Source organism: Diutina rugosa, assembly GCF_008704595.1.
Source record: "Diutina rugosa strain CBS 613 chromosome Unknown scaffold70_size45218, whole genome shotgun sequence".
Taxonomy (NCBI): domain Eukaryota; kingdom Fungi; phylum Ascomycota; class Pichiomycetes; order Serinales; family Debaryomycetaceae; genus Diutina; species Diutina rugosa.
This window is the reverse complement of record NW_022995135.1, coordinates 7,283-35,227: the sequence shown is the minus strand read 5'-3', so window position 1 is coordinate 35,227 and position 27,945 is coordinate 7,283. Positions and strand designations below refer to the sequence as shown.

The following is a 27,945-nucleotide window of genomic DNA, read 5'->3' as shown; positions in this document are numbered from 1 at the left end:
GCCTGTTTTCCTGTTTATGTGGTACTGGCTCTTCGTTGCGGTGGGTGCGCTCTACGCCGTGTACACCGCCCTCGCCCTGTCGCTCTCCCGGTTCCTCTTTGTGCCCCCGTTGGAATGGCGAGACAAAATCGACAAAGTGCTCAACTTCCCCAAGCCCATCTACTTGAAATGCGGCATGAAACGGCTGCTGTACCGCCGCCGGTTAATATTGGCGTCGCAACAGCCGGCGTACTACACCAATTACACCAATAACCGCCTCAAGATCTTCCCCGGCGACAAGGACAACCGCGACGAGTTCGTCCGGGAAATGACCCGCCGCGCTCCCGACGACCCCCGCCGCCGCATGATCTACGGCTTCTTTCATCCCTACGCCAATAACGGCGGCGGCGGCGAGCGCGTGTTGTGGCAGGCGGTGAAGGCGACCCTCATCGCCGACGACAAACACATCGCCGCCATCTACGTCACCAGCGACGCCAAGCCCCTCGAGATCTTTGCCAAAGTCAGAGCAAAGTTTGGCATATCCGTCGACGAGGCCCGGTGCGTGTTCATCTACTTGCGCCGGTTCAATTCGTGGATCGACCACTGGAAACAGTTTACGCTTGCCGGCCAGCTTGTGGGCAGTTTTTTACTTGGAGCGGAGGCGTTGTTTGAGCTTACTCCGGACGTGTGGGTCGACACCCAGGGGCTTCCCGGCCCCTACATGGTGGTGGGGCTGAGGCTCCGCATCCCCATTATCGCCTACGTCCACTACCCGGTGCTTCAATCGGATATGTTTGCCAAGCTCCGCATCAGGCGGATGGCGGAGGTGTTTACTCACGGCTACGACGTCGCCGCCGTCGCCAAGTTCTGGTACTGGCTGGTGCTTTACTACACGTATATGATCCTCGGGGCGCTGGTGGAGGTGACCCTCTGCAACGGCACGTTTACCTATACTCATTTGAAACAGGTGTGGCGCCTCAATTCATCGTCGGTGATGGAAATCGTCTACCCGCCGTGTGGCGAGATGGCGATGCCCGAAGGCAGCGACCGCGAGCCCAAGACCAACACCATGGTGTACGTGGCTCAGTTCCGCCCGGAGAAGCGCCACGACCTCGTCGTCAGAGAGTACCACCGGTTCTTGCTGCAGGCGACCTCGATAAAGCCCCTGGCCATCCCCAAACTCGTGTTGGTGGGGCTGTGCCGCACCGAGTCCGACACCGCCACTTTGCACCTGCTTAAGGCGTTGGTCAAGGAGTTGGAGCTCGACGTCGAGTTCGCCGTCGACTGCAGCTACGAAGACCTCCAAGGGTACATTGCCCGGGCTAAATTTGGCATCAACGCCATGTGGAACGAGCACTTTGGTATCGGGGTTGTCGAGTACATCCACGGCGGGGCGGTGCCGATAGTCCATGCCCTGGGGGGTCCGTTCTTGGACATTTGCCACGACCTGACGCTGTTGGAAAAGCCCTATTATCGCAACACTAAGGGGTATTTCTTCAAGCTGGAAGAAGACCCCGACTTCGTCACCCTGGCCGACAACCAGCGCTACCCGCTGCTCAGCGACTTGTTGACGCAGATCGTGGTGGAAAACCCGTCGTTGTCGCTGGATGACCACCTCGACCTCATGCGCCAGCTGGCGGCGAAGGACTTGTACAAGTTTGACGACATCGAGTTCAATAAGGCGTGGGTGCGCCACCTTACTTATATCGATGCCCGCGAAAAGGAGTACCGCGTCACCCGTGGCGATATGGAAATGGTCTACTAGCCCTAGCCCTATAATATAGCATAATGACTACACAATATTTTGAGGTGGCGGTCCCAATTCAGTTTGAGAGAACACATTCTTAAAAACGCCTTAGCTATTTGTCAAAGCGATGGGTATAGGCAGTTAATTGAGTATCTGTCGACATCTATTAGTCTGGTGCCGCAAACGATGTTAGATTTCCCTAGCCTCATTTGAGTTTACACCCTGTCTACTGCCAAGTCTTTCCTCCACCAATCTAAAAAGCCTTATAGTCTGACACCTCCATTTCTTTGAATGCTAGTCACGTGTGGTTATCGAATTCCGATAAGGTTAATCTAGTGTCACACCCTTTTTTTAGTCGCGAGGCGGTACGCGCCCAGGGAAAGGACAGAGACATAGAGACAATTCAACTCACGTGACCAATAACGATAAACTGCGGAGGCAGACGCCCTCACCAAAAAACTCACTTGTCCCTAGTGTATTGACAACGCTACCAATGTCGTTCAAGTTCCCTTCGTTCAGCTTGGAGTCGCTCCAGAACTCGCTCCCGACGATGGAGCTGGTGAAGGAGCTGTTCAACAAAGTGTCCAAAGACATCCAGCCGTTTGCCGAGCGCACGGGGCAGATGATCAATAACCAGGTCGCCCAGCTCCAGCAGTTGGCGCTGGAGGCCCAGGGCAACGCCGAGGTGTCGGAATTGCCCGCCGACTACTTGGAGTTGGAGCGCCAGTGCGACGCCTTGCTCAGATTGTACCAGGAGTTGATCCAGTTCGATAACGACACCTACGCCAAAGTGAGCTACGACTACCCCCCGGGCAACTACGCCATCAACCGGTTGCGCGACGCCAACGTCAGCGGGGCGATTCTGAACAAGTTCAACCAGTTGAAAAACGCCGCCAGCCCCCAGGAGTTTGAACAGGCCATTCTTGGCGGCGGCGACCAGCCGGAGGAAAACCCCGCCGAAGACGAGTACCACATCCAGCAAGTGGTGATCCCGAAGACGTTGTACGGCCACTTGGCAACGATTGCCCAGACCAACGCCGACGAATTGCAGAAGCTGGACTCGCCGATCGCCCTCGTGTTGATGCAAATGTCGTCGTCGTACACCGAGGTGGCGTTGGCGCGGCTCGACCAGGACAAGAAGATCAACGAGGTGTCGCACCAGTTGGTGCAGGTGCTCAACCATCAGTTCATCCTGGTGAACGAGTTGCGCAAGAAAGTGTACGCGGCGCGGGCCGAGTTCGACCTGTTTAGAGCCAAGCACCAGGAGGACGAAGAGAACGAAGAGTTGATCGCCAAGGAAGACACGTTGGTGCTGGCGACCGAGGTGGCGGTGGTGGAGATGAAGCGGTTGTTGCAGCCGCTGAAAAACGTCGACTTGCTCAAGCAGTTGGCCCAGGCGCAGGTCGAGTACCACCAAGAGGCGGCGAAGCGGTTGCAGGCGATGTTGGACCAGGTGAAGTCGGTCGACGTCAAGGACGACGAGGAATAGCTCTATAGGTGAACCTTTAATTGAATTTACGTTTATGACCAATGAAGAAGACAAAATATGAATTAATAACATCAAACTTCTACGTCGTGGGCATGGTCAAAAAGAGGTCCTACCCGGATTCGAACCGGGGTTGTTCGGATCAAAACCGAAAGTGATAACCACTACACTATAGAACCGCACACGAGCCCGTGGTTGTTATGCACATCGCACGCTACAGCCACACCATCAGTAACTCGAATTCTGTCAATTTTATGCAAGTTACCAGCATTCCCAGAGTTTGATTACGCCAGACTCTTACCAATAACCGCATTCAAAACTCCATTTCTCTTTTCAACCGTCACTTATATCAATCCACCATAGTGCCCCTAGTCCGTCAACACTATTCGCACACCCAATATTTACCACATCAACCCTTTAGGCGTACACTTCGTCACCCAATGCCTCCCAAGCCGCCGTCGACGGCATCACCAAATACTCGGGGGCCGTCACCGGGGTCGTCCCGACCACTGCAGACCCGCAAACGGACACGGAACCCGAAGCCGAAGTCCCTGGCCAAGCCCAAACAGTCGCGGTCCCAGCCGCCTACTAATGCGCCCAAACCTCCAGAACACGCCTTACTCGAGGTATTTAAACAACTAAAGCAGTTACGGCTAGATGCTTTAATCGCTGACACTGAGGGGAAGGCCAAGGAGTTCAACCAGGGGCTCCAACCGACGCTTGAGCCCCTTCGCCACACCACCCACTCACGGATACTCCAGGAGGCTAACCTGATACAGTTCGGAGCTCAACAGTACTTGCGCAACGCCATCGACGCCATCACTCTCGGCATCTACTTGGACCTCGAGAGTGAGATGGAGTCTTTAAACGATAAATACCCTCATCAGCACCAGCCCCATCCTGAGTGGTTGCGAGAGTCGTGGCTGCTACTCGAACGACTCTATCGTTATCTCGACTACTTCCAGTCTCCCTGGCAGGCGCTCGGGCTCCTCAAACGGTTTTTCCCGCAGGAGGACGTGCTTGAGGCCACCTACGAAAATCGGTTGACCCCGCTTCGCGACGCCGTAGGCTTATTGATCAAGCAGCACCGGCGTGACGAGAGTACGGGGGCGCTTGTCCGGGGCATCATTGTGGCCCTTTTGGATCTCCTTCCTGACTGGTTCGGTGGGGACGGCCACACGGCGTTGACATTGAAGCACCAGGCGTTGGCCAACGTCGCTTACTTCACCCCTCCGCCTTCACCCAAGTCAGCTACCACCACTAAGCTGACCCAGAATACCACCATTGCCCAGGAATGGGAATACTACCGCAACCTCACGCTGAAGGCTGCCACCGGCAACAATGCGAAACAAGCGACGCCACCAGTCACCGCCGTGGAGACTACTCACAGCTTAGAAGATGACGCCTCCAGTGATGAAGCCTCTGATGATGAAACCACCTCCCTTGAGGATCACATTGTCTCGCCCTCAGACTACGAGTCACGCTTAAATAACATTGTCGACCACTTCTATGTTATTGCCGTCGATACCATTGAGTTCCTCGATGACTGCTACACAATACCCCCTGAGGAGTCGTTTAAAGATGCCTTGACTCGCATTTTCGGCAAGGTGTACCAGGCCCAGTTCACCAGCATAAGTGAAGCCCGCAAGCACCAGACGGCAACGACCAAGGAAGTGTTGCACAAAGTTGATCAGATTGTCGGCAGTATGGCGGTCAAACCCAACGAAGTCGTAGAATTTGTTGGCGATCTCAACGACTTCATCGACAAGGTATACACTGATGCCATCATGTTTGCGATTGAATCGCAAGTGCCCATGGCCTACTTCGATGACGGCACTCATGCTTACCTGCTGAAAGAACTGATGTTGAGTGATTTCCAAAAGGTGAAACCTCACATGATCAAAGTGCCGTGGGGCAACGTCTCCACGAACGGATCGGGTTTCCTCACGATTTACGACGACCAGAACCGCGGTCTCAAAATGCAAGCTGAGTGTATTCTCACAGATGTCAAAAGTATAGACTCGTTCAAATTACTGGACCGTCACCCGGCTTGGATCCCCAAACGCTACCTCATCAAGAGTGGTTATGATTTTGTCGATCTTGGCAAAGAAGGGTCCAAATCTGTTTTGACGTATAACCACCAAACCTACCGCAACAAGGCGGGCGGCATCATTTGGGTGTTGAACAATGACGAGGGCAATGCCTGCTTGCCAATGAAGTATACGCCTAAATTGAAAAAGATGATTAGAGTTTTCAGTCGCTTACAAAACATTTCGTACGAAAACTTCTGTGAGCGGGGAGGCTTAAGCGATGATGACTTCAGCGACGATGAAGACGCCAGCGACGATGAAGACACCAGCGATGATGAAGACGCCAGCGACTCTGACTAAGGTCGCCAACTCGTTGTCGCAAGAACAATGACTATATATGAGTCACCTAATATACAATTATAGCGTAAATCGTAAAACGTCTATTTGTGGTTAGGCCTTAATGTAAGTGGCATCGATCTTTTGAAGACTGGGGCCAAGATACAAGGTAAGCTTACGGCGGTAGGCGGTGGGGTTTTCCGTTTGCACCGGGTTGCCCTCGAAATAAACGGTGTCCAACTCGGCAAGTTTACCCAATTGTTGGCCGATATTTTCAAACGAGGAGATCTTGTTATAAGAACACCAGAAGTCGGTGAGTTGAGTCAAGTGTTGGAGGTTATCAAGGTGGGTCAAGCGATTGCGGGTGACGTCAAGCACTTGAAGCTTGGTACAGTTCTCCAAGCCTTCGATCTTCTCGATACCGTTATGGCTGAGGTATAACTCCTCCAAATTCACCAACTTGTCCAAGCCTTCCATCTTCGTAATCCGGTTGCTTTGGATGGACAAGATGCGTAAGTTGTGAAGGTGGTCCAAGTTTTGAAGTCTTTGGATGCGGTTTTTACCCAACCAGAGCTGGGTCAACGACGGGAGCAGATGCATCGTTTCCGAGATCTCCTCGATGCGGTTGCCGCCCAATTCCAAGTTTTTGAGCTTTGTCAATGTTTCCAACCCTTTGATTTCCTTGATCTTATTTTGGACAAAGTATAAGTTCTCGAGGTTGACCAACGTCTCGATGTTCTTGATGTTTTTGATATTGTTGAAGCTGAAGTCAAGGTTCTGGAGGTTGACCAAGTGCTTGATGCTGCTGCTGATGTGGTTGATGCGGTTATCGTACAAGTCGAGCTCCTCCAACGTGTCGGAGACGCCACTTAAGGCGACGATCGAGGGGATAAAGTTCTGGCGTAAGTTGATGGCTTCAAGCTTGGGGAACCGTTCGAGGTGGAGGTCTTCAAGGCTCGATATCCGCAAGTGGATCAACTCGATGTAGTCGGTGTCGACGGGGATATCGGCGGTCAAGTCCTGGTCAGCGTCAATTGACTCCGGGTGGGGGTCGGGAATCACCGTCCCGGGGTACTCGACGGGTAATGGTTCCTGGGAGGCGTCGATCTCCTCGTCATCGGTGGCCTCATCCTCGGTATGGGAAAGCACATCGTTTTCTTCTGGGAGCGTCATTGATCACGTTATAATTGGAATAGGGGACTGGAAGAGAAGTTGAGTCGAGTCTGGTTAATGCAGGTAAAAACAGTGATTTCAGATTTGGGGGTTCCTGATGAGTAACGGAGTATTAATGACGACAGGGCGCTACTAACTGTGCGGCGATCACTACAGCAAAGACAAAAACAGCCCTGATCGATCCTTGTCACGTGGCTCAGGTCATGTGATCGCTCGCACCAATGAAAATCTCGATATAGGCCTGAGTATAAGTAAGCAAACAGAGTAAATTGGGTGGCAAAGAAGAAGACCTATTAAAGTGTGAGATTCAGATTATTGTGTGTATTTTATTTACAAAGGGGCGTGGTGTCCGTGGGTGCCCAGCTTAGAACTTTTGTTCTTCGGCGTAGATGTAGTCGATGGCTTCGCCGACGGTCTTGATTTCGTCGGAGATCTTGTCGGGGATTTCCAATTCGAATTCTTCTTCAAGAGCAACCAAGGCTTCGACGGTGTCCAACGAGTCGAGGCCCAAGTCCTTTTGGAAGTTGGCTTCGAGCGACAACTTCGATTCGTCGACGGCGGCGACGGTCTTGAGGGCTTCGAAAGCTCTCTTGGTCACTTCGTCAATGCTGATAGGGGGAGCCACGTAGGTTCTGAGGGCCACGGGAGCTCTGAACACGGGACGGGCGGCGGAACGGAGGGCCAATCTGAACATGGTTTGATGGGGTTGAAAAGGGTGTGGGTTTGTGAGGTGAGAGCGCCAACGAAAAATTTCGGCTACACCCCGGTGCGGCGTCACTATATGCAGGTGGGAAAACCCGCTAGCACCACCGCAGTGAGAAGGGTCTTTCGGTCAGATCCGCGTGGCCCCTCACTACTTATCCGACGGAGATTAATGACAATGTCCTTTGACATTAATTTCGGATAATGTCCTGATTGGGACTGGTCATCAAATCTCGGTCCATATGGTCAGGCTTGTAGGGTTTCTTCAACTGGATTGAGTAAATAGATTTTGTAATGTTCGTAGCGTTTGCTGTAATCGATTCACATTTAAGCCCGTAGGTCTTAATGAATGGAATTGAAATTAAGTATATTTTAATTAGTAAAGTTTTGAACGATTGGCAATGGTGTTGGCGGGTTTTGTCGTATGTTTGCCAGGTGTATATATCTGTTGCGTTGAGCTCGCAGAGAGTGTTCGTACAAACCTTAAGGAGACAACTAACAGAGTTGACAGAGACGAATTTTGCAAACTGAATTCGAGGTTCTTGATACACACACGACTTATTTCAGGTATTTGAGGCATACACGAATTTTTCTATTTATCCCGCATACGTGATTATAGCTTTCGCGTGCGCAATTATACATTGTTTGTATATGGACACCATTGCGCTTCCATAAACCCTACGTTTTCATAATGAAGGCAAAACAAAATGCGCTGAACCCTTGACTTGAAATTACCTATGCCCGAAGCTCGCTAACAGTTCTATTGTTCGAGTCACTGGTCTTAACAATGACTATCAATGCGAGTCCATAGAAAGTGAATTCTGAGAAATCAGCCAAATGCGAGATTCCAGACCTTTCAGACACTCGATTACATCCTCAATTTTCTGGCATCAGTTGTCTAAGCATTCGATTGATTCTGTCGCCCACCACAGCCTCCAGTTTGAGAGGAAACTCTATCATGATAGTTTGGAGTCCCTCTGGTCAATTGAATATAATCTGGGTTGTTTTACACACCATTGAGGTTGACTATCATCGGCATGGCAACTTGATCCGTCATATTGCTCATCGAAACTGTGGGGATAGAACCTGCCCACAAGTTTGCAAGCATCTGCGATGATTTCAATGCTACGTATGCGCTTGACGATAGTACCGTCATTGAAAATATCGTGCATTGAGGTGATATGTGTAAATTAAACAGTTTCAAAGGCAAGTCTGGTTGCCAGTGGTTTCGATCTATTCCATAATTTGTAGCGGTAATAATAACTCAACCAGTCATATGTATTCATAAACTACACACTAATTCACCATCAGTCTCCAGTTCAAGGCGGTGCGCTTCTTGGTCAGCCCCGTGCCCATGCTCAACTGGTCGACGCCCGAGGAGCTCTTATCAAACGAAAGCCCCGACACCCCCAGTGCCAGCGACGCCAGCGACGTCGTCAGCTGGGTCCGGATCAACCGCGACCCGGGGGCGTGGTTACCGGGCAACAACGGGCCCGAGATCGACCCGGGGATCAGCGACCCCGGGATCAGGGGGCCGGAACCACCGGTGGTGTTGTTCGAGCTCAGCATCCCCAGCACCGAGCGCTTGTCGCTCATAATCAGCGTTTGCGGCTGGAAGTGGGGCGTGGTGTGGTTGTAGATCAGGTTCTCGTAGTCGGTGCTGATCTTCAACGCCTCGATGTCCTCCTTGAAGTTCTTGCGGTACAACTCGACCAACACTTCGTGGGACCCCTTCATCGTCAGCGGCACGAGCTTACCGTGCAAGTGCAAGCACCGGTTCAAGATGATGGTCAAGTCGTTGAATGCCAGGCGGAGAATGCGGATCTTGGCGGCGTACTCTTCCTTACTGTTGTACTTGGCGTCGGAGAAGAAAGTGCGGTACTGGCCCACGCCCCCGTTGACGGGGGAGTCGACGGTGCCCGCCAAGTGGCGCAGCAAGTCGTTCATCAACGACGTGTAGTCGGTCTTCTCCTCGAACGCGATGTTGATCATCAGCTCCACCTGGACGAGGTCGTTGTTCTTCGACACCACGGTGCGGATGGCGTTGTCCAACGGCAGCAACTTCACCACGGTGGTCGCCTTGATCTCCAGGCGGTTCATCAATGTCGGGAACGAGAGGTAGGTCTCGTAGGTCGTCTCCTCCGTCCACAAGTCAAACACCGAGCTCAGCCCCGGGATCTTGCGGTTGGTAGTGAAAAAGCGCAAGTCCTTGTTGCGGGCGTATTGCCGCACCCCGATCGACGTGTTGAACAACTTGTCGGAGATCTCCGCCACCGGCTCCACCGTTTGCACGTGTAAGTAACGCCCCGTCTGGATACGTTCGCGTAAACGACGGGCCTCCTCGTCGTCCAGCACGATGCGGGCCCCGGGGTACAAGCGGAGCAACCGTTCATGGATCAGGGTGATGTGCTCAAACGGCAACCCTTCGTAAATCTGCTCCTTGCCCCGAATGTTGGTGGGGAACCCGGCGCCGATGAACGCCACCCTGAAGAACAGCGGCAGCAACTTGTCCATCAGCTCGAGGTCAAGGTACAACTTGGCCAACTTGTTGTGGACGTAGGCAAACAGCTTCAAGTCGTAGGTGTGCTTGTTGTAGGCGTCCAAAAGCTCATTGTAGGTGTCGGTGGCCCGTTCCAACGAATTGCCCTTGATGTAGTTGTTGGCAATCAACTTGTACAACGTTTCCTTCCGTTCAAACGCCGTTTGCTCGGGGAACTTGGGGCGGAACAGCGCCGGGAAAATGGTGTTGTGGTCCCACTGGTAGGTCAGCGCCAACAACTCGAGCGAGAGCGCCGCCTGGATGTAGTCGTTGCGGGCCAAGTGCTCTTCGTACATCGAGTTGATGAACGAATGGAACAACTCCGGCTTGTTGGCGTTCTTGAGGTAGGCCTTGATGTTGAGCTTGTGGAAGGTGCGGTCGTCGTCAAACTCAGGTCCCACCGGGACCGCATTCAAGTCGTTGAGCACGTCCATGAACCCACGGAGAGTCTCGATAAACTTGTACACAAGGCCGAATGCTTCGTCTTCGCGGTCCAAGCAGATGGTCACCTTCATCCGCTCGATAAACCGTTCTTGTTCCAGCTTACTGGGCTTGTAGGCGTTGCGGTAGTAGATGTCGTGCAACCCCACAAGACACTCCTTCTCAATGTCAACGACGGTGTCCAGCAAGATGTACTCGGAAATGACAATCAGCCATAAGATCTTCACCCCCACTGACTGACACTCGAAGTTACGTTGCAACAGGAACAACATAAGGTCTTGCAAAATGCCGTAGTCGTGGTTGATAAACTCCACTTGGTAACCGCCAAACTTGTTCAAGTTGAAACGCAAGATGTCTTCGTTGGTAGCGTCCCAGGCTAAGGCATCCCAGGCCTCATTCACCAAGTAAGCAATACGGTCACGCATGGTACCCGTGATCTGGAACGCCGCCTTCTTGGGCACGCTCAGCAAGTGTTCGATAGATACGGGCGCCAACGTCCCGAGTCTCAACAACGTCTTGAGGTAGTTACCCCAAAGCACCCGGTCAAACATTTCCAGCTCTTCGATGGCGGGAACATAGTAGTGGATGAGCAACGGGCGCACAAGCTCCAACGCCGTCAACAGGCCCTCGGCGATCATGGCGTAGAGAGTGAGCCACTTGTCTTCGGGGAAAAACTTACCTTGTCTCATCAACTTCACCCCCGAGATAAGGGTGATGATATCTTCGTTTTGGAAGTCGTGGGCGAGGTACTGGTCGGGCAAGAAGAAGTCGTTGGTGATCTTGGTGTTGAGGATCTTGGAGAACCCTTCGTTGCCGGCGGTGGCCTTACCGATCTTGGCAATGAAGCAGAACACGGTGCAGATTTCCACCAACACCTCCACAAGCACCTCGTCGTTGACGATGGGGTCAATCAGCACTTCCTTAAATGGGTACTCGGTGGGGAAGATGTGGGTGAAGGTGCGGCGCAGCTTGAAGTAGTCGTTGCCGCGGGTGAACTTGTTGTATTTGATGAACGTGCGCAGAAGTGCCGGCAAAAGCTTCAGCAACGAGTAGCACAAGTCGATCTCGTCGGTGAGGCCCTTTTCAAACACGGTGTCCCAGAGGAGAGAGCACACCGCGCTCAACACCGAGCACGCCAATCTCGTCGCCTCGATGTCGGTGGGACCAAGCAACACCTGCATCGCCCACGTCACCGACTTCGCCACCAACACCAGTCTCGTTTCCGCCAGTTCCGCCACCAGGGTGTTGAACAAGCGGTGGATCAACATGAGCTTCAGGATGACGATTTTGTGGTCCTTTTGCACCCCTTGGGGCTTCTTCATGTTGTAGACGTCTTCGTTAGCCCCCAACCCGCGAGTACCAATCAAGTCGATAAAGTTGACGATGAAGCGGAAAATCTTAAGCTCGTCCAAGTGGGCGCGGAACATGAGCACGTAGTCGATGATTTCCAAGATCATGATTTGGTCGTTGATCAACGCGTTCAGCTGGATCAGCAAGAAGAACGCCGCCAGCTTGAACAACAGGCCCAACGCCTTCATGAACTTATCCGACACCGACGGGTCGACGGAGTGGATGGCGAGCTTAAGCAACAACAGCAAGATGCGGCACATCAGCCGGCACATCAGGTTCCAGTTCAGCTCGGCGCGGGAGAAGATCTCGGAGATCTTGGTGAGCAAAAACACCCCCAATGGGGGTAAGTTGGTGTAGCGGTGGGTGAACGTGTCCATAAGGTACAAGTACTGGTCCTGCTTGCCGAACACCGTGTCCAAGAGATGGACAATCGCCTTAAACGCATTGTCCTGGAGGATCTCGATCAGCGGCAGCGGCGGCTGAGCGTTCAGTATGTCGACAATCAGGTACAACAGCAGCAAGAGCTCGGGGAAGTACTTGACCAACTGGGAGATGTCCAACTTGCAGAACGCCACCAACGAGTTCAGCAACTCGTCGACGCCCTTTTGCCCCACTTTGAAGAACCGCTCAAACTGGAAGATGTGGTCGATCAGCACGTCCAGGTTGTAGATCTTGCCGATGTACTCGGTCAGCAACTCGAGCTGGGCCATGGGCAACTTGGTGGTGACGGAGACGATGTCGATGGTGTGGGTCTTTTTCTTGTTGAACTCGACGAGGCGGTTGCCCAGCTTATACAAGAGTTTCCCCTCCCCGGCAAGCACCCCGTTGACGAACAATTCAAGCACGATGTAATCCTCTTTGGGGAGCTTTTTCGACGGGTTCTTCAACGACACCCCGTTGACCTTGACGATTTCGCCGATGACCTCGTCGGGGAACACCGAGATGAACTGCCACAGGCGTTTTTCCTGTTGGTTCAGCGCCTTGGCAAACGTGATGAGGTCGTTGTTGGGGGTCAGCACCTCGAACGTCAACAAGTCGTCCTTCAGCGACGGCTTGAGCAAGGAGATCTTGCCCATGGTCAAGTAAATGCGCTCGTAGTTTTCGGCGAGGGGGTCGAAGAAGATGGGCTTAATTCGCGAGATCGGCGCCAGCGTCACTGGGTTGTACAGCTGGGCCGAGAACTGGTGCTTGAACTCCTTGACCAGCACCACTAACTTCTCCGCCCGCGGGTTCACCGCCACCCCGTGGTTGGCGCCGGCGATGATGCGGTCGACGAGCTCCCCCCACCCGTTGTTGATGACGCCCGCCAGCGCCAAGTCGTCGTTGCGGTGGCCCTTTTTGTGGTTCATGTACGAGCCAAACAACCGGATGGTGAACTGGTGGGCCTCGCCCAGCTCCAACGCCCCCTGGTTGCGCGAGAAGATCCGCGTGATGTCGGTGACGCCGGCAGCGACCCCTTTCTTCACCCGCCGCACCAGGCGCACCCCTTGCGTCTTTTGCGATAAGTCGACCTCTTCCGTAAGTACGGCGACGAGGTACACTCTCAGGTTCTCGATCTCCAGCGAGGGGATGTTGCGGAAAAGCGCCGCCAGGATCTTCTCCACCTGGACCAACTCGTCGACGGAGTTAGTGTGAACGGCAAACGCCTCCGTCAACCGCTTGCGGTTGTTACGGATGTAGAGGTAGGCGATCATCCCGGCAAACCCCGGGGGCTGGTACCCCGACGACCCCAGCACCAGCTTGAAGTCAACCAAAATGTGCGACGGCGGCTCGTGGTTCAACTTGCGGTTGGGCGCCGGCATCAACAGGTACTGCTGCTGGTTGTGGTGGATGTTGATGGGGAAGTTGGGCTCCAACGAACACAACACCTGGTTGAAGGCGATGCGCGAGGGGCTGGCGTTGGCGTTGCTAAGCAACTCTCCCAGGAAGGCGTCGCGGGCAAGGATGGCCTTGTAACCGGAGATGTCGGTGTACAGGTTGTCCAAGTCGTACAGGGTGGCGTTGAGACGGGCGGCGCGCAGCGCCAACTTCTTGGGGATCTTGTTGAGCAAGAACGTCGCCGTTTCCTTGGCGACCTGGATCTCGTTGGTGGTCAACAACGAGTTCATCAACTTGACCCGCGTCTCGTGCAACGAGTAGAAGATCGCCAGCAACTTGTGGAACAAGCGGAACTCGCCGATGGAGTACAAGGCGAAGATGTGGCACATGAGCAACTCCAACGTGTGCTTGATCTCCATGATCAAGTCATGGCCTTTATCCAACTTGTACAGCGGTAAAGGAGGCACCATTTCCCTCGGGTCGCGTTGCAAGTCGTCGGCGGTGCCCAACGCCTGGCGGTGGGCGATCTCCGAGTCCTGGATCGTCGGCACGACGTCGCCGTTGGTACGGTGGACGTTGTTGAACTGCTGGTCGACGGTGATGTTGACAATGGGCAATTGTTCGATCACTTTGACATACTTCAACGGGAACACCACCACGTTGATGTTGATCCCCGGCAACTCGTCCAAGTTGACCGAGGTGATGGTGAAGTCGTTGGGGAACGGCTTCAGACACACATACCCTCTCGCCCAGCGGGTACCTTTGGTTTCGAAGATGTAGACCTCGTCGCCAGGGTACAAGTTGCGCAAGTGGTCGTTCAAGAGGTTCGGGTGTTTCTCGAAGGGGAGAAACGGCTTGATGATCTTCCCGCGGAGGAAGTGCTCGGTCGGCGTCCACGACATGCGATCAAGCGTTAATCAGGGTGAATCAAGTGGTAGGCGGGGATCGACGTTTTTAATTTCGTACGTGGGGCGGCGCCTGCAGACAGTGGCCGAGGGCGGTACTCGAGAAAAACCCCCCTCCACGCGCCCCCGGCAATGATGAAATGGGCGGCTATATAGCAAAAGAGCACTAGATAAGAAGGGGAGGAGCTGTTGTTATGGTTTGATGGTCGAGCCCTGACGGTGGTATTTTCGGTTGTCTGGGAAAATTTGGTGGTAGTATCGCGTAGAGGGCGTGTTGTTTGTCGGTTTGACTGGGATATTAGTCGAGGAAGGGTGTCGTGTCTCAATAGTTGTGAGCCCGTGTCGGCGTTCCTCGTCGCCTATCGCCTCTGCTCCCGCACTTACCCAATTGGGATAGCCACCATATTAATGTGAGCTTCACCACCATCAGCCTCTTAGTAAATGATGGCTGCTTGTTGGCTGTTAGTGGCATCTCACGTGTATTTGAGATGACCGTTTAAGGGTTTTTATATTCGGTTGTTACCGTTGCTGGCTAGAGGTGGGGGAGGGGTATGGTGAGGCGGCGACGGGAGTGTGGCTATATATGGCATGCGTAATCCATCGGCAAACAGACGAGGCCTGTATGATCGAAATCACGTCAGAGAACGTCATCGCTGACTTTGATGATGACTAACGAACATGAAAGCTTCTAGAGGCACGCCTCTAGACTCTGTGGTGGAATACGGTACCTAACGCTCTCTACAAGACGTTGACTAACATATCAAGATCGGCAACAGTCGTGCCGTCTTATACACCTCTGGAAATGGGGCTCTAATCAAGGTCTGGCATTGTAGCTGCGATAGAACTGGCCGTGGCCGTCGTGCTCACTGCCATGCGAGCACAGTAACTCTACATGGTGATTCGTTCATTGTCTTCGTTCGGGTCTTTCACAAGGCAATCATGTATTCCTTTGAAATCTCTCGTATCTCAAGTTTTTAGGTTATGGCACAGTTTTCTTTACAAACGAAAATAGATATTTGAGTGAGAGGATGGTGGTCTTCAACGTGGCAATCATTGTTTAAGCTGTACGGCTAATACACTACGCCATGTCGCCACTTCATCTCCGCTGTGGTTCCCCTGATAAGGTTAAAGTGCGGTCATCGCCTCCGCTTGAACGTTACTCTGTAGTTGACAGTTTCGCTAGGAGGACTCATGTGGTGGGTGGGTGTCTAGAAGCGTCTAATAATAATACATAAGGGTCGGGTCAGGCAATCCAGTTGGCGAACCGACGACAGGTGTCCTTGAAGCTGCGCCCGTTGTACTCGCGGCCTTTATCCCAGATGTAGCGGTCCATCTCGGTGCGCCCGGTGTCGAAGTCGAGCCGTTCGAGGGCGGGGATGTGGGACCGCTTGATCACCTTGTAGCCGAGGTAGAGGACGGCGAAGGCAAACAACAGCCCGTACAGCGAGAAGAAGAACCACGTGTCCCAGGTGCCCCCCAAGAACACGACGTACCCCATGGCGAGGAGAATGAGCGCCAGCCCCACCATGCCGAAGATCGCCGTGTACGGCTGGAACGGCAGCTTGTAAGGGTACTCCTTGTCGTCGCGGGCGATGATGTCGGGGCGCCGTTTGAGCCCGTAGTAGAAGCGTATGTACAGCAAGCACATGGCGAACCACACCATGATCCCCAGCAGCAGGATGATCAGGGTGAGGTTTTGAAACACCGTCGTCGCCTTCTCGCTGACACAGATGTACGACAAGAGGCCGAAGCTCAGCAGGAACAACACGGCGACGTAGGGGATGCCGTAGCGGTTGACCCACCCCAACATCTTGGGCGCCTTCCCCTGGAGGGCGAGCGAGTACACGGTGCGGCTCAGCACGTAGATCTGGGAGTTGCCGCAGCTGACGGCAAAAAAGACGAGAAAGCCGTTGACGATGCCGCCAGCGGTGCACTGGTTGACCGTCTGCAAGGCGATGTTCCACGGCAGCTGGGACCCCAGGGGAAACCCGGCAAACACGTTGGCCTGGGGGCCGCAGTGGTTGCCCCCCAAGTGCTCGATGATGGGGTTGGTGGCCAAGTCGCTGTCGCTGACCCCGGGCTCGCCCAGGTAGTAGCGGAGCAACCGGGGGTCGCCGGCGTAGATGTTGAGCGACACCACGAACACCGCAAGGACGTAGAAGATGATGATGCGCAAGAACACGCGTTTAGTGGCCGAGGGGAGGGCTTTACGGGGGTTCTGGGCCTCGCAGGCGGCGATGCACACGATCTCGGTTCCCAGGTACGCGAACAGCGTCACCAAAAGGGCGACGATAAACGCCATGAACCGGCCGCGGGCGCCGCCGACGCCGTCGTGGACGTTGCTCCCGTCGTCAAACAAGTTGAACGTGGGGCGGAAGAGGCCGTAGATCAAGTTGTGGGCATAGTCCAGCTGGGCGTGGTCCCAGTAGCGGAAGCCGATGTAGCTGCCCCCCATGCCGCCAACGTTGATGACGATCATGAGGATGATGAGCCCGAGGGCGCAGAGGAGCTTGATAAACAGCGAAATGTACTCGATCTCGCCAAACACCCGGACGTCCATCAAGTTTGCCGCCACCGTCACGAGGAGGAAAAGCGTGACGAACCCGGCGGCGCTGCCGGCGTTGTCATGGATGTGGAGCCAGGGGTAGTAGCTGAGCAAGATGACGCAGGCGACGGTCTCGCCGGCGAGTCCCACTGCGAAACTGAGGAAGTAGAGCCAGCCGACGGCAAAGCCAAACGCGTCGTCGATGAACCGCAGCAGGAGGCCCAGCACCCCGTCCACCACCAGCACGAGCGTCACCATCTCGCAGAACAGGACAAGGGTGGCGATGACGATTAAACCGCATATCAGAAACGCGAGAAAGGCGCCGAAGCCGCCGGCGATGTTGATCGCCTTGCCCGAGTTGAGGAAAAGCCCCACTCCCAAAGTGCCGCCGAACGAGATCATCTGTAAGTGGCGGATTTTAAGCCGCCGCTGGAGGTACACCAGCGGCGCCAGCCCGCTGGCGGCGTCGGCGTCGCTCTTGACGCTGTAAGGGGTGTCGCCGCCGCTGGTGAAGTCGTCGGTGCCGACAAACAGCGCCAGCTTCTTGCTGTAGGTGCGGTAGGTGGGCGGCGGCCTTGTGGGGGGTTCCTCGGTGCGGCAGAAGTGGTCGGGTATGCCCTCAGTGGTGGTCAACACCTTCAGCTTGTCCGAGGGCATCTGGTTGCCAATCCATGCGTTGAGCTCGGTCTGGCGCACGTAGCGGTGGTAGTCGTCGAGATGGCGCAAGTGGAACACCAGGGCATCGTCGTTTGAGGTTTGTGTGGCGGTGGTCTGGGCGTAGTGCTGGTACCAGCGCAAGTACTTGAACCGGTGGTCGCCGCCGTTGGGAAGCGCGGCGCCGCCAGCGATGGCGTCGGCCATCAGCTCGAGCACGGTAGGGTCGAGCTCGGCAGGGGAAGTTTGGGGGGCGGCGTGGTCGCCAAAGAGGCCGCGGGCATCGACGGTTGACGCCAGCGTCAGCGCCGAGGTCGCCCCCAGCGACGCCAGCGGGTGCCTCGGGGCGAGGGCGGGAAAGAGCGGGTTGTTGGCGATCAGCTCGTCGTCGTCGCTGCTCGAGGAGCTCCATCGCAGCAGAGCCCTCGAGCCCGTCATGTCGGGATATCGGGGTATATGTGGTATTAAGGGAGGGGGTAGGGTACCAGGCGCTCGATTTCCGGTTGCGATAAGATGGTGTGCGCGCGGGTCGCCGGTTGCGGGCCCTGGGGACATGCTCACATCTTACTAATTTACCGTATGGGTTCCGCCGCACCCCCACCGTTGCTTACGATTACCAGATCTATCTTTACGAGTATAATGAGGGGATAGACCTTTGAATTAAAGAATACTAATTATGGGGGTTTCAGTAGTTGTTGGTGGCGGTGGTGGTGAGGCTTTTGGTGAGGGGGGGGGGGGGNGGGGGGGGGGGGTGGTTTAGAAGGTAAGGGCATTGTTTGTCTCCTTTGGGCCGATGATAAGCCTTTGTGGCCAATCAGTTAGACGGTGATCACTTTGTGTACAAAACGACTAGCTTTTTGAAATTGAAAGACAACTGAGAGCCGTCGACGTCGCATCACTCAAATCAACCGATAAAACGCCGAGATTACTCATAGCTTTCCAAAGCTATATAGCTGACTAGAGCTAGCAGTAGTGGCCCTCGCGCGCACCGTGCGAATAAGGCCCATATTGGAATCAATACGTTTGGCGATAACGTTTATGATGAATGAACCATGAAGTAGGGTTTGAAGTTAAATGTGCAGCTTTGCTAGCTTTGCCGGTTACATCCTGCATATACCAACACGGGCCACTCGTCTAAGACGTCGTTCTCAATCTTTTCGAATCCTGCATACTGCACCGCTCGTCAAAGAAATTATTTTAAATTTTGATTTCAAATTTTTTTTTCCAAATTTTTTCTCTCTCTAGAGATCTTCTAATTGCTATTGTACATCTATTTGGGCTGTGCCGATCATACATTTGGATTCAAAACTCACTTAAGTTGTTCTGTTGATGGCATAAGTTTGACCAGAAGATTCCTTCACTACATGCAAGATTCGTACGAGAACGCACATAAAAGCGCCCTAAGTATGTCACTTTCTCCGTTGAGTTCATGAAAGTCTCGTGGCCAGTAGAATAGCATAATCTAATTATAGCCGTGATGATATAATTGACCTACTCATGAATTACAATATGATTATCGTGAGTACTGCATACAACAATCCATCTGCAAGTAGGGCAAGTAGGGTGCCGTAGCTTAAACTACGTCTAATTGAACGTAAACTTGCCCAGATATTTATCTACTATACTTCTGATGCCAAAGAATTTTATGGAGTTAATTAGAGGTCTTTACCGATTTTCGCTGATTTTGTATCACACTTTAAAGATTTTCACAACAAAATTCATAAAAATCCCATTTGCTGTTAGAAATGGTACTTTCAAGGTATAAATCACAGTGGTGTAATTTGTTTCTTTCTCAGGTTCAATATAGGTGATGAAAGACATCATTGAAGAATCATAAATGATATGCACATGCAATGCTTGTGTGCAGAACCCCAAATTTGAAAGTGTGATATAAGTGTCAGTAATTGTGGTAGCACCTATCTAAACCTTCCATACCAAATACACATGCTTCCAAATCACAATGATGGTTGTTAAAATGGGCTAGCCACCCTGTAAGTGCGTCGTACAGCTCAATTTGTTGTGTCTCGCATATTGGATGATGCACCTGCATACAAACATCGTAATAGACGAGGTGTTAAACCTACCCTATCACTTCTACAAACATCGCAGGTCAATTCCAATGTTTATTAGATGTAATAGACTACGCCACAAATCAAGGTCATCCGGAAAAAAAAATTGGAAAAAATGAAAAAAGTTTTTTTTCCACCATTAAACTCACATAGATACACCAATTTGAAAGTCAACTCTCCCAAAATCACATCAAATATACTTCCTATGCCAACAAATTTTATGGAGCAAACGGATTGAGTTTATCGAGTTTTTCTGATTTTATATCATACTTTTCAGGTTTTTCGAGGAAAAATATAAAAAAGTTGAACAATTCCCATTTGTTGTCACACGTATTATTTGAACACTAAAAATCGCAGTGACGTTGTTTGATTTCCTCTATGGTGTCATTTGCCTCATGAAAGAACTTCGGTAAAGTTCTTCGTATTTCTTGCATATAAAACGTTTGTGTGCAGGCACGAGGGTTGCAGGCATGAAATGTGTCAAACGCGGTGTTAGCTCTCAGAAAAACCTGTCAAGCCAAATAGACGTGCTGGCAGACTACAATGGTGCTGAAAACAACTAGCTGAACACCTTAGACGACCTCGAACTCGCAATCGTCTTGCACAATGCATTTGCCAACGAACATCATCGTTAGACGAAGTGTTACTATGCCTGCCTAGTAATTGCTGCAAACATCGCAAGTCGCTGCCGATGTTCACGAAATGCCACACTAGTCGAAGAAGAGACCTATAAACGAAAGATAAGATAGTCTACAGCTCATTGGAAGTGGTGTAGTTGTCAGCTCAGGTTATGCTTTGATTCTCTTTGAAGGTTACCTGTCATTAGTTGGGGAATTAGGGGAAATGCGTCGTGCCCTGAAGAAGGTTAAAATTCAGAGGTACGAACTGCACCCTCGGCCCAAACGTATCAATAGTTTGCCGTTTCCATTGGCTACTGCTGAGCTAATTGGGTATGGCGGGCGCCTTGTGGATTAGGCTTTAGGCTTGGGCTGTGATTTAATCGAAGCCCATTCGTCAGCTGGTGAGGCCAAACGAAGGAAATCAGAGAAACTAGCATGTATCCCAATTGAGTTTTGGGTCGTCTGCCTAGCTTGTTTGTTGCAAGGATGAGTCGGCTTCCTGGACGGGATAAGTCGGAAAGAACGATTGTACCCAGCTTCATAGCGATGTGATCGCTTTTGTGATCGGCTCCCTCTACTATGAGGTGAAACCCACTCTGACGGACGCTATCACCTGCTAATTGCTTGACTGGTGCTCTGTCACGCTACTACCAAACGTACGCCGACTGTTTAGCTTGACAAGTCCCTATAGAATCAAGATAGTCATTGAAGATCGCTTAACGCGAACAGAATGGTAAACACTCTCGACGACGACGGTCCGGACATGGTAGAGGTGAAAGAAAATTACCTACTTAACTTATCGATCAGTTGCTATAGAAGCCGATCAAAGCAATCAGCTGGGGAATAAATACTCATCTACTGACAGCGATTCCGGTTAGCCTAGCTGGTAGTATCATCTCCTACGCCCGTTAGGTGCCCGTCGCCAGGTTATTTATGGGTGTTTTGTTGCGTTGCTAGGTGATGTTTTGGTTCCTGCACCGTTTCCCGTCACATGTGCGCGGGCTCTGCTGCCATCACTGCTGTCAAGTGCTGAATAACTAGCGAGGTGTGCGAGACCAGGCTTCTCTGTAACTCAACCCCCACTGCCTCTACCGCAAAAACCACCCCACCCCCGTAAACTGCAACGCCCAAATACCATAAAAAACCACTTTTATTTCACTAATCGTGTCTTTGTAGACCCTTTTTTCTGGTCCGCAACGTGGTGGTGATAGCGAGCCATCTCGCAACATCGCACGCCCTATCACCGCGGGCCCTCCTTCCAGTACCCACACCACAGACCACACAAAAACACGCCTCCAGCGACGATGGCGTGGGGGCTCAAGACGAAGCTCGGGCTCGGGTTGCTTGCCACCTACACCCTGTTCGAGATCTACATGCAGCTCCGCACCCAGTACGTGATCTACCACCGCCGCCAACAGGCTATCGCCGCCGCCGCCGCCGCCAGCTCCAACGACGACGACGCCGACGTGGCGCGGTTCCGCTCGGTAAACATCAGCGGCATGTTCGTCAACCCGTTCCAGGAGTACCGCCCGCAGACGGCGTTCGAGTTCATGGTGGTGCGGTTTATGGAGTGGCTCGAGTCGATCTACGGGGTCACGGTGGCGTTGCACCAGCCGCTCGCCAAGCCCCACGACGGCGCCTGCGACGTCGAGGACGTGTTGAAGCGGTTCAAGCCCAGCATGGACCAGTACCGCCACAACTCGCGCATTCTCAGCCAGTGCCTTGCTTCGGGTGATTTCACTCCATACACCGAGCCGGGCACGCCTCAACCGTGGTGGCAGCAGTTACGCGACGGCGACAACGTCCCGATAACGTCATTACCTCCGGTACGCGACCAGGTGTTGTTCACGTGGTTGGGCCAGCTGTGCGGGCTTTTGCAAGTGTCGGGGATCAACTTCCTCACCGACCCTCAGCTCGGCGACCACCTCATGCTGACGAAGTTTGGCCCCCAGCGGCTCACGAAGACGCCGATGCAGTTGGGCGACATCCGCTACGCCACCGACGACAATCTCAACTTTGTCCTCGTGTCCCACGACCACCCGGACCACTTGGAGATGGCGCTCATCCCCCAGCTTGGCAACCAGGCGACGTGGATCGTCCCCTTGGGGTTCAAGAAGAAGCTTGCCCGCCGCGGCGTCCACAACGTCGTCGAGATGGACTGGTGGGACACCGTCGACCTCAACCCGCTCCTCCACCCGCTGGCAAACGTCAACGGCGACCGCTACGAGCTCGTGTGTGTGCCGGCGATGCACTGGCTGGGCCGCTACGTCGTCGACTCCAACACGACGTTGTGGTGCTCGTACATCGTCCGCAAGAACGGCGAGCTGATCGCGTACCACGCCGGCGACACCGGGTACTGCCGCGACCTCTTCGCCGCCATCGGCGCCCGCTACGGGCCCACGTTGTTGCTGTTGCTCCCCATCGGCCAGTACTGCCCCCTGTGGCACCAGAAGCCCCGCCACATCTCCCCCGAGGAGGCCCTTAAATTGTGCGACCACCTCCAGACTAAGTATATGAAGGGCGTCCACTGGGGGACGTTTAAGCTCTCCGGCGAGAGCATTTTGGAGCCCAAGGAGACGTTGGCGGCGTTGGCGGCGGCCGCGGGCACCGGCGACCGCTACCGCACCCCGGAGTTCGGGTTGACGTACATGTACGACCTTGGCTCGGGGGCCGAGACCGAGCTCTACCGCGTATAGATGTATATAGAGACAATTAGATGACAAAAACGTGGTGTTAGCTATATACAGTTAGTTGCGGTTGACGACACGCAACGTCGCCCGCTGTCTCGCCATCATCGCCCGCTGGTAAGCTAACATGTTGGTGTCGGAGCGGATGACGCTGCCGATGGACATGAAAAGGCCGAAGGTGCCCACCGACCCCATGATGTACTGGCCGAGGGTACGCATCACCCCGTTGGGGCCGGCGCCGTTCTGCAAGATGGAGAAGCCGCCAAAGAGGACGCCGACACACACACCCACGGTCGACCCCATGATCAACCCCATCTTGAACTTCTCAAAGTTCGACGGGCCCTGGGCGTACTGGATGTTTTGCACGGGAGGCATGGTTGTAGACAATCGATGGTGACGAGACGGCTTTTTTCTCGATTTGCGCGCGCGGCGCAAGGTGGGGGTGGCCACCAAATTATACGACTCATAACTGGTAAAATTAGTCGTTTTTTTTTTTTCCTACTGTAAATTTGCTATTGGTTTTTCTTTACTTGATTTGCTAGTGGTTTTTCTTGACTTAATTTGTTAGTGGTTTGTCTATATTTAACGCTAGTAATGTCTACGGGGAAAAGTGCTACTCGAAGGCGAGCTCAATAACGTACTAAAGTGTCAGTTGATGAAATATTAAAATAATGGCAGTAGGTATCATTCCATGCTCTATCCTTCATCGACTCGTCGCCTTTTTGGTGGTATTTATCGCTTTTCTATATATTTCATCACCACCAATTTACCCGCCAGCGCGAAGTCATCGGTACCATGTCCGTGAGATACTTGCCCAACATCATCATCACCGGCACCCCGGGGTGTGGCAAGACGTCCCACGCCCAGCTGCTCGTGCTGCAACTTGCCGGTGACGTCCCCAGCACCGTCCCCGAGGGGAAGAATCAGTGGCACCACTACGCCGTGTCCGACGAAGCCAAAGCTCGCGGGTGCATCGACCTGTACGACGCCCGCCTCGACACCCTGGTCGTCGACGAAGACAAGTTATTGGACTCGCTCGAGCCCGACATGCGCAAGGGCGGCGCCATCATCGACTGGCATTGCTGCGAGGTGTTCCCCGAACGGTTGATCGACCTCGTGGTGTGCTTGCGGTGTGACAACCAGTTGTTGTACGACCGGTTGAAGAAACGTGACTATAGCGACGTCAAGATCCAGGAGAACTTGGACTGCGAGATCATGGAGGTGGTCGCCCAGGAGGCCCGCGACCTGTACGTCCCCGACATCGTCATCGAGTTGACGTCGAACACCGCCGACGAAATGGACGACAACTGCGACCGCATCGGCCAGTGGGTGCAACAGTGGATTGCCGACCACCCGGAGGGGGTCACCAACGAGTTGCAAGGCGACCACGCCAGCGACGACAGCGACGACGACGAGTAGCCAGCATGGCCAGGGATAACAGTTTATAGAGATCACGAAACAAAGGACGATTAATACGAAATTGGTACTACTTCACTACCCCCGGCGAAATCTCTTCTGACACGATGTATGGCACCATTATTTATATTGAAGAGGGCCCGATTAATGTGATGTTTAAGCTCACTAGCGCCTCACAAATTGGACGGTAATCATATGTATAGTTAAATGGGTCATAAAGGGTCACACGAGTTGATTGGGGTTGTGTTTGAGCTCGAATACTAGTGCCACCGTTCGCGTTCTGGTAATCCCTAAGTTCGAAGGACTACGGGAAATGGAACCAGATCCCAAGCGATCTATAAGATAATCTCGTTGCTCAATTCAACCTTAGGAGTACCACCAGCTATGAATAGAGCAGCAAACAATCCTATCAATTCCAACAGCAGCTTCTACTTCATCAGAAAGCTCCCCCACTGAACTTATTAGCGAGTTCTTTTGCCTGCTCCCGGAGAATTTGGCTTTGGACGTGTTGCACTCTTCCAAGTTCACGCTTCCCAAATTCAATCCGCCTGGAGTGGGTCGACCTTACCGGTGTCTCTCAACGAAACTACGAGTTGATGATTGATCAACGTGTTGAGTGGCCGGCTACAGTGGTGCTTTGCCCTATGCCTCAACTGATGATTAAGAAGAAGCTCTTGATAGACCGCCAAGGTACTACCCGAGCTGGCCAGTACTGGCTCCACCCTCATAATGGGGGGATGTATGTGCAATTGGCCTTCCCTAGAGATCCAACCAGCACTTGTCCGGTTCTGTCTCTACCAACCATAGGGTGGACAGTTTGCAACTTAATGGGCGTCACCCTCATCTTGATCGGGTGATCGACCTCAGTTCTGTAAAGCGATTGACCGTGTCAATCTCCCAGAACATTGAGGTGTTTGATCATCGTTCGAAATTCACGTTGTTGAAAGACTTGTTTGTCAGTCGTCTCGTTAGCCTCGAAGATGCCACAGTCTTTGCCAACACTGTGAGCCGCTTGGTAGTGTGGGGCGAATATGGCCATGATTAATACGTTATTGCCAAGTCACGGGCTTTAAGGACCAGTTCCATCGGCCTCGCATCTGGCGGGAGCGGTATAAGCAAACAGGGAAGTATTTGGCCTTTCGAGAAGTGAAACACTTTGAGGGGTAAATACCTTAAAACCATCGTGTTGCATGGCTGCCCCTTCCGTGTCGCTCGACGTGAGGGAGGATGGGTGGCCGCTGACTATGTCCAAAATTCAACCAGATGCGTGGCCCGAAAACGCCTCTGTGAACCCTAAGTAGCTATTTAAGTGGTTGTCGTGAGTCACAACATGATGGAGAGCCAAACAGAGTCACCTGCTCAGAGTGCGTGGTTGGCATGGTTTATCTGAAGACATCCTCAAGGCACATTCAATCAACTCGACACTTTAATTAGCTTTTTCTCTATCACTATTCAAATAAGACTATAATAACTGACTCAGGCAGCGCCTCTGAGGTCGCCTCGGGACCGTTAAATCAAGATGAGAAGATTTGATGGCATAGACTTGTACGCTACTCAATCAGTCAGTGTTGGACATACAAACAAGAAGCCTAAATAACGGATCCGGTAAGCCACTACTAGTAGAAGTGCGATGCGCTTCGTTCTCAGCTGAGTTACAGATCTTGCTACATAGGGTGCTTGCTATGACTCGTATTATTCCGGATAAACTCGCTGCCTCTCTATATTACAAAACTCAAAAAAAACTGAAACGAAAACCAAACCGATGCTAGAACCAAACCAACGCGTTTTGGCCGGCTCACATCAACCCCACCACCACGCGGCGGAGGAGGTACATCACCAAGAGCGCCACCAGCGTCAACACGACGTAGTAGCCCTTGGTGATCGCCTGGTACTGCCACTTGTGCTTGAGACGCGCCAAGTTGTGTGCCTCGAGCTCGCGCACCACCAACGCGTTCTGCTCAAAGATGTACTTCAGCTCGTCGATGATCTCCTGCTTCTGGGCCTCGGTCAAGTTGTTGCGGGTGGCGAGCTCGTAGTCGCGCTTGTACTCGGCGCGCAACTCGTTTTCGTTGGTGACGTCAAAGGTGAAGAAGTTGGTGCCGCGCTTGACGATGTCGGCGTGGGTCAACCCCTGGCGCTGCGGGTAGAGCCCCGTCGCTTTCGAGAACAGCAGCCGCATCATCCGGCCCCCGGCGAACAACGCCAAGTACATCACATGCATGTAGGCAAACAACAAGTAGGGCTTGTCGGCGCACGCCTGGGCGATGTGGTGGGCAAACTTGATCTGCTCGGGCATGATCGCCAGCTCGAACTTGTCGCGGCGCCCGTCGTAGTAGAACATCAAGTCCTGTTCCGCCTTGGCGGTGCGGGCGACCTCGGGGCGCCACACCTCGGCGATGAGCGCCGTCCACGGGTCGTCCTCCTTGGCCAACTGGCGGTCGAGGGCGAGCTCGATCGCCTGGAACACATGGTAGAACGCCTGCAACCCTTGGCGGTAGATCTTGTAGTCGCGCAACGCGAGGGCAAACTTGACGGTGACCAACTTGTCGATCTTGTCGTGGGCGGCGCGGGTCTCGCTGTTGATGCGGTTGGCGAGGGCGCCGACGTCGGACTTGGCGGGGATCACGGGTTCCTTGGGCGCAGCCATGTTAGGGGATAATTGATTGTGGGCATAGTTTAGCGGATTCCAGCGACTTATATAAGGCGCTGCTCGAGGTGCGTTTTGGGGCGTTGCCGATAAGTGCGAGCGCCCGCGCTGCGAAGACCCCGGCCCCGAGTCTCAGACTATCTTTCACCATCGGGGTGCGTGCAGGTACGTATTCTGGGAGTATATTGGCCGTGACTGTCGTCGCCACCGGCGCCGGTCGTCGCTGGTGACGATCACAGCCCAATGGAGGCGGTGCCCAACAAATCTACCGGGGCATTGTCGCCATTCCGACGGGGCTCGTCTAGCATGATTGTCCTGCCAACTACGCGCGACAAAACAATGGTCACGGTCCACCGAGCGCGACAAAGGCGCCGGCGGTGGTGGTAGCGCCGCCACGCGTAGGGCGATGGGAACGGCGCTGGGCTATGAAGGGAGACATTGTTGGAGTCTTGAGGGGGAGGCTATGGGATGCAGTAGTGTTGGTGGTAGTCGACGCCATGCATGGCGTAGCAGCCAATCGCCTTCGGTGACAGCGGCGCCCTCCTGTACAGATTCCCCTCCGTCGGCGGTATGCAGGGAGATGGAATTGATAGGCTGATGGGCGATGGCGCAAACCCCGCGACCGGCTTTGGGTCGGGCAAACGGGGCTGAAGGTGACCCAAAACCAGTAAAGATCGAGAGCAAGCATCGGCGCCAGTGGTAGACCATGTGGCATTAATTTTGAATACAGTATTGAGCCATGGGCTACGCTGGTGGCGACGCCGACACTATTGACGGTGTGGCTCGTGGACACCTGCGGAA

The 27,945-nt window shown here is 53.4% G+C and overlaps 11 protein-coding genes across 11 annotated transcripts; 5 read left to right on the top strand and 6 right to left on the bottom strand. All coding sequences in view use genetic code 12, as the record gives it.

Annotated features, from left to right (window-relative positions):
- Positions 1–16: 16 nt before the first annotated feature.
- Positions 17–1,744, top strand: ALG11 (alpha-1,2-mannosyltransferase; the record flags this gene model as incomplete). The annotated part of the gene is made up of 1 exon (XM_034155436.1): positions 17–1,744. The coding sequence occupies one exon, from the start codon at positions 17–19 to the stop codon at positions 1,742–1,744; it is 1,728 nt and encodes a 575-aa protein (XP_034012465.1).
- A 475-nt stretch (positions 1,745–2,219) lies between these two features.
- DIURU_002749 (uncharacterized protein) lies at positions 2,220–3,215 on the top strand (the record flags this gene model as incomplete). The annotated part of the gene is made up of 1 exon (XM_034155434.1): positions 2,220–3,215. One exon carries the CDS (start codon positions 2,220–2,222, stop codon positions 3,213–3,215), a length of 996 nt encoding a protein of 331 aa, XP_034012464.1.
- A 437-nt stretch (positions 3,216–3,652) lies between these two features.
- DIURU_002748 (uncharacterized protein) lies at positions 3,653–5,602 on the top strand (the record flags this gene model as incomplete). Its single annotated transcript, XM_034155433.1, has 1 exon — positions 3,653–5,602. The coding sequence occupies one exon, from the start codon at positions 3,653–3,655 to the stop codon at positions 5,600–5,602; it is 1,950 nt and encodes a 649-aa protein (XP_034012463.1).
- A 90-nt stretch (positions 5,603–5,692) lies between these two features.
- On the bottom strand, positions 5,693–6,751 carry SDS22 (type 1 protein phosphatase-activating protein; the record flags this gene model as incomplete). The annotated part of the gene is made up of 1 exon (XM_034155432.1): positions 5,693–6,751. The coding sequence occupies one exon, from the start codon at positions 6,749–6,751 to the stop codon at positions 5,693–5,695; it is 1,059 nt and encodes a 352-aa protein (XP_034012462.1).
- A 364-nt stretch (positions 6,752–7,115) lies between these two features.
- Positions 7,116–7,445, bottom strand: ACP12 (acyl carrier protein; the record flags this gene model as incomplete). Its single annotated transcript, XM_034155431.1, has 1 exon — positions 7,116–7,445. One exon carries the CDS (start codon positions 7,443–7,445, stop codon positions 7,116–7,118), a length of 330 nt encoding a protein of 109 aa, XP_034012461.1.
- A 1,304-nt stretch (positions 7,446–8,749) lies between these two features.
- DCK1 (guanine nucleotide exchange factor DCK1) lies at positions 8,750–14,503 on the bottom strand (the record flags this gene model as incomplete). The annotated part of the gene is made up of 1 exon (XM_034155430.1): positions 8,750–14,503. One exon carries the CDS (start codon positions 14,501–14,503, stop codon positions 8,750–8,752), a length of 5,754 nt encoding a protein of 1,917 aa, XP_034012460.1.
- A 1,246-nt stretch (positions 14,504–15,749) lies between these two features.
- On the bottom strand, positions 15,750–18,143 carry SSY1 (Ssy1p; the record flags this gene model as incomplete). Its single annotated transcript, XM_034155429.1, has 1 exon — positions 15,750–18,143. One exon carries the CDS (start codon positions 18,141–18,143, stop codon positions 15,750–15,752), a length of 2,394 nt encoding a protein of 797 aa, XP_034012459.1.
- A 3,555-nt stretch (positions 18,144–21,698) lies between these two features.
- On the top strand, positions 21,699–23,090 carry DIURU_002743 (N-acetylphosphatidylethanolamine-hydrolyzing phospholipase D; the record flags this gene model as incomplete). Its single annotated transcript, XM_034155428.1, has 1 exon — positions 21,699–23,090. The coding sequence occupies one exon, from the start codon at positions 21,699–21,701 to the stop codon at positions 23,088–23,090; it is 1,392 nt and encodes a 463-aa protein (XP_034012458.1).
- Positions 23,091–23,141: 51 nt separating this feature from the next.
- On the bottom strand, positions 23,142–23,456 carry DIURU_002742 (uncharacterized protein; the record flags this gene model as incomplete). The annotated part of the gene is made up of 1 exon (XM_034155427.1): positions 23,142–23,456. One exon carries the CDS (start codon positions 23,454–23,456, stop codon positions 23,142–23,144), a length of 315 nt encoding a protein of 104 aa, XP_034012457.1.
- A 420-nt stretch (positions 23,457–23,876) lies between these two features.
- Positions 23,877–24,500, top strand: HBR1 (nucleoside-triphosphatase; the record flags this gene model as incomplete). Its single annotated transcript, XM_034155426.1, has 1 exon — positions 23,877–24,500. The coding sequence occupies one exon, from the start codon at positions 23,877–23,879 to the stop codon at positions 24,498–24,500; it is 624 nt and encodes a 207-aa protein (XP_034012456.1).
- Positions 24,501–26,292: 1,792 nt separating this feature from the next.
- Positions 26,293–27,144, bottom strand: HMX1 (Hmx1p; the record flags this gene model as incomplete). Its single annotated transcript, XM_034155425.1, has 1 exon — positions 26,293–27,144. The coding sequence occupies one exon, from the start codon at positions 27,142–27,144 to the stop codon at positions 26,293–26,295; it is 852 nt and encodes a 283-aa protein (XP_034012455.1).
- Between the last annotated feature and the right edge of the window lie 801 nt (positions 27,145–27,945).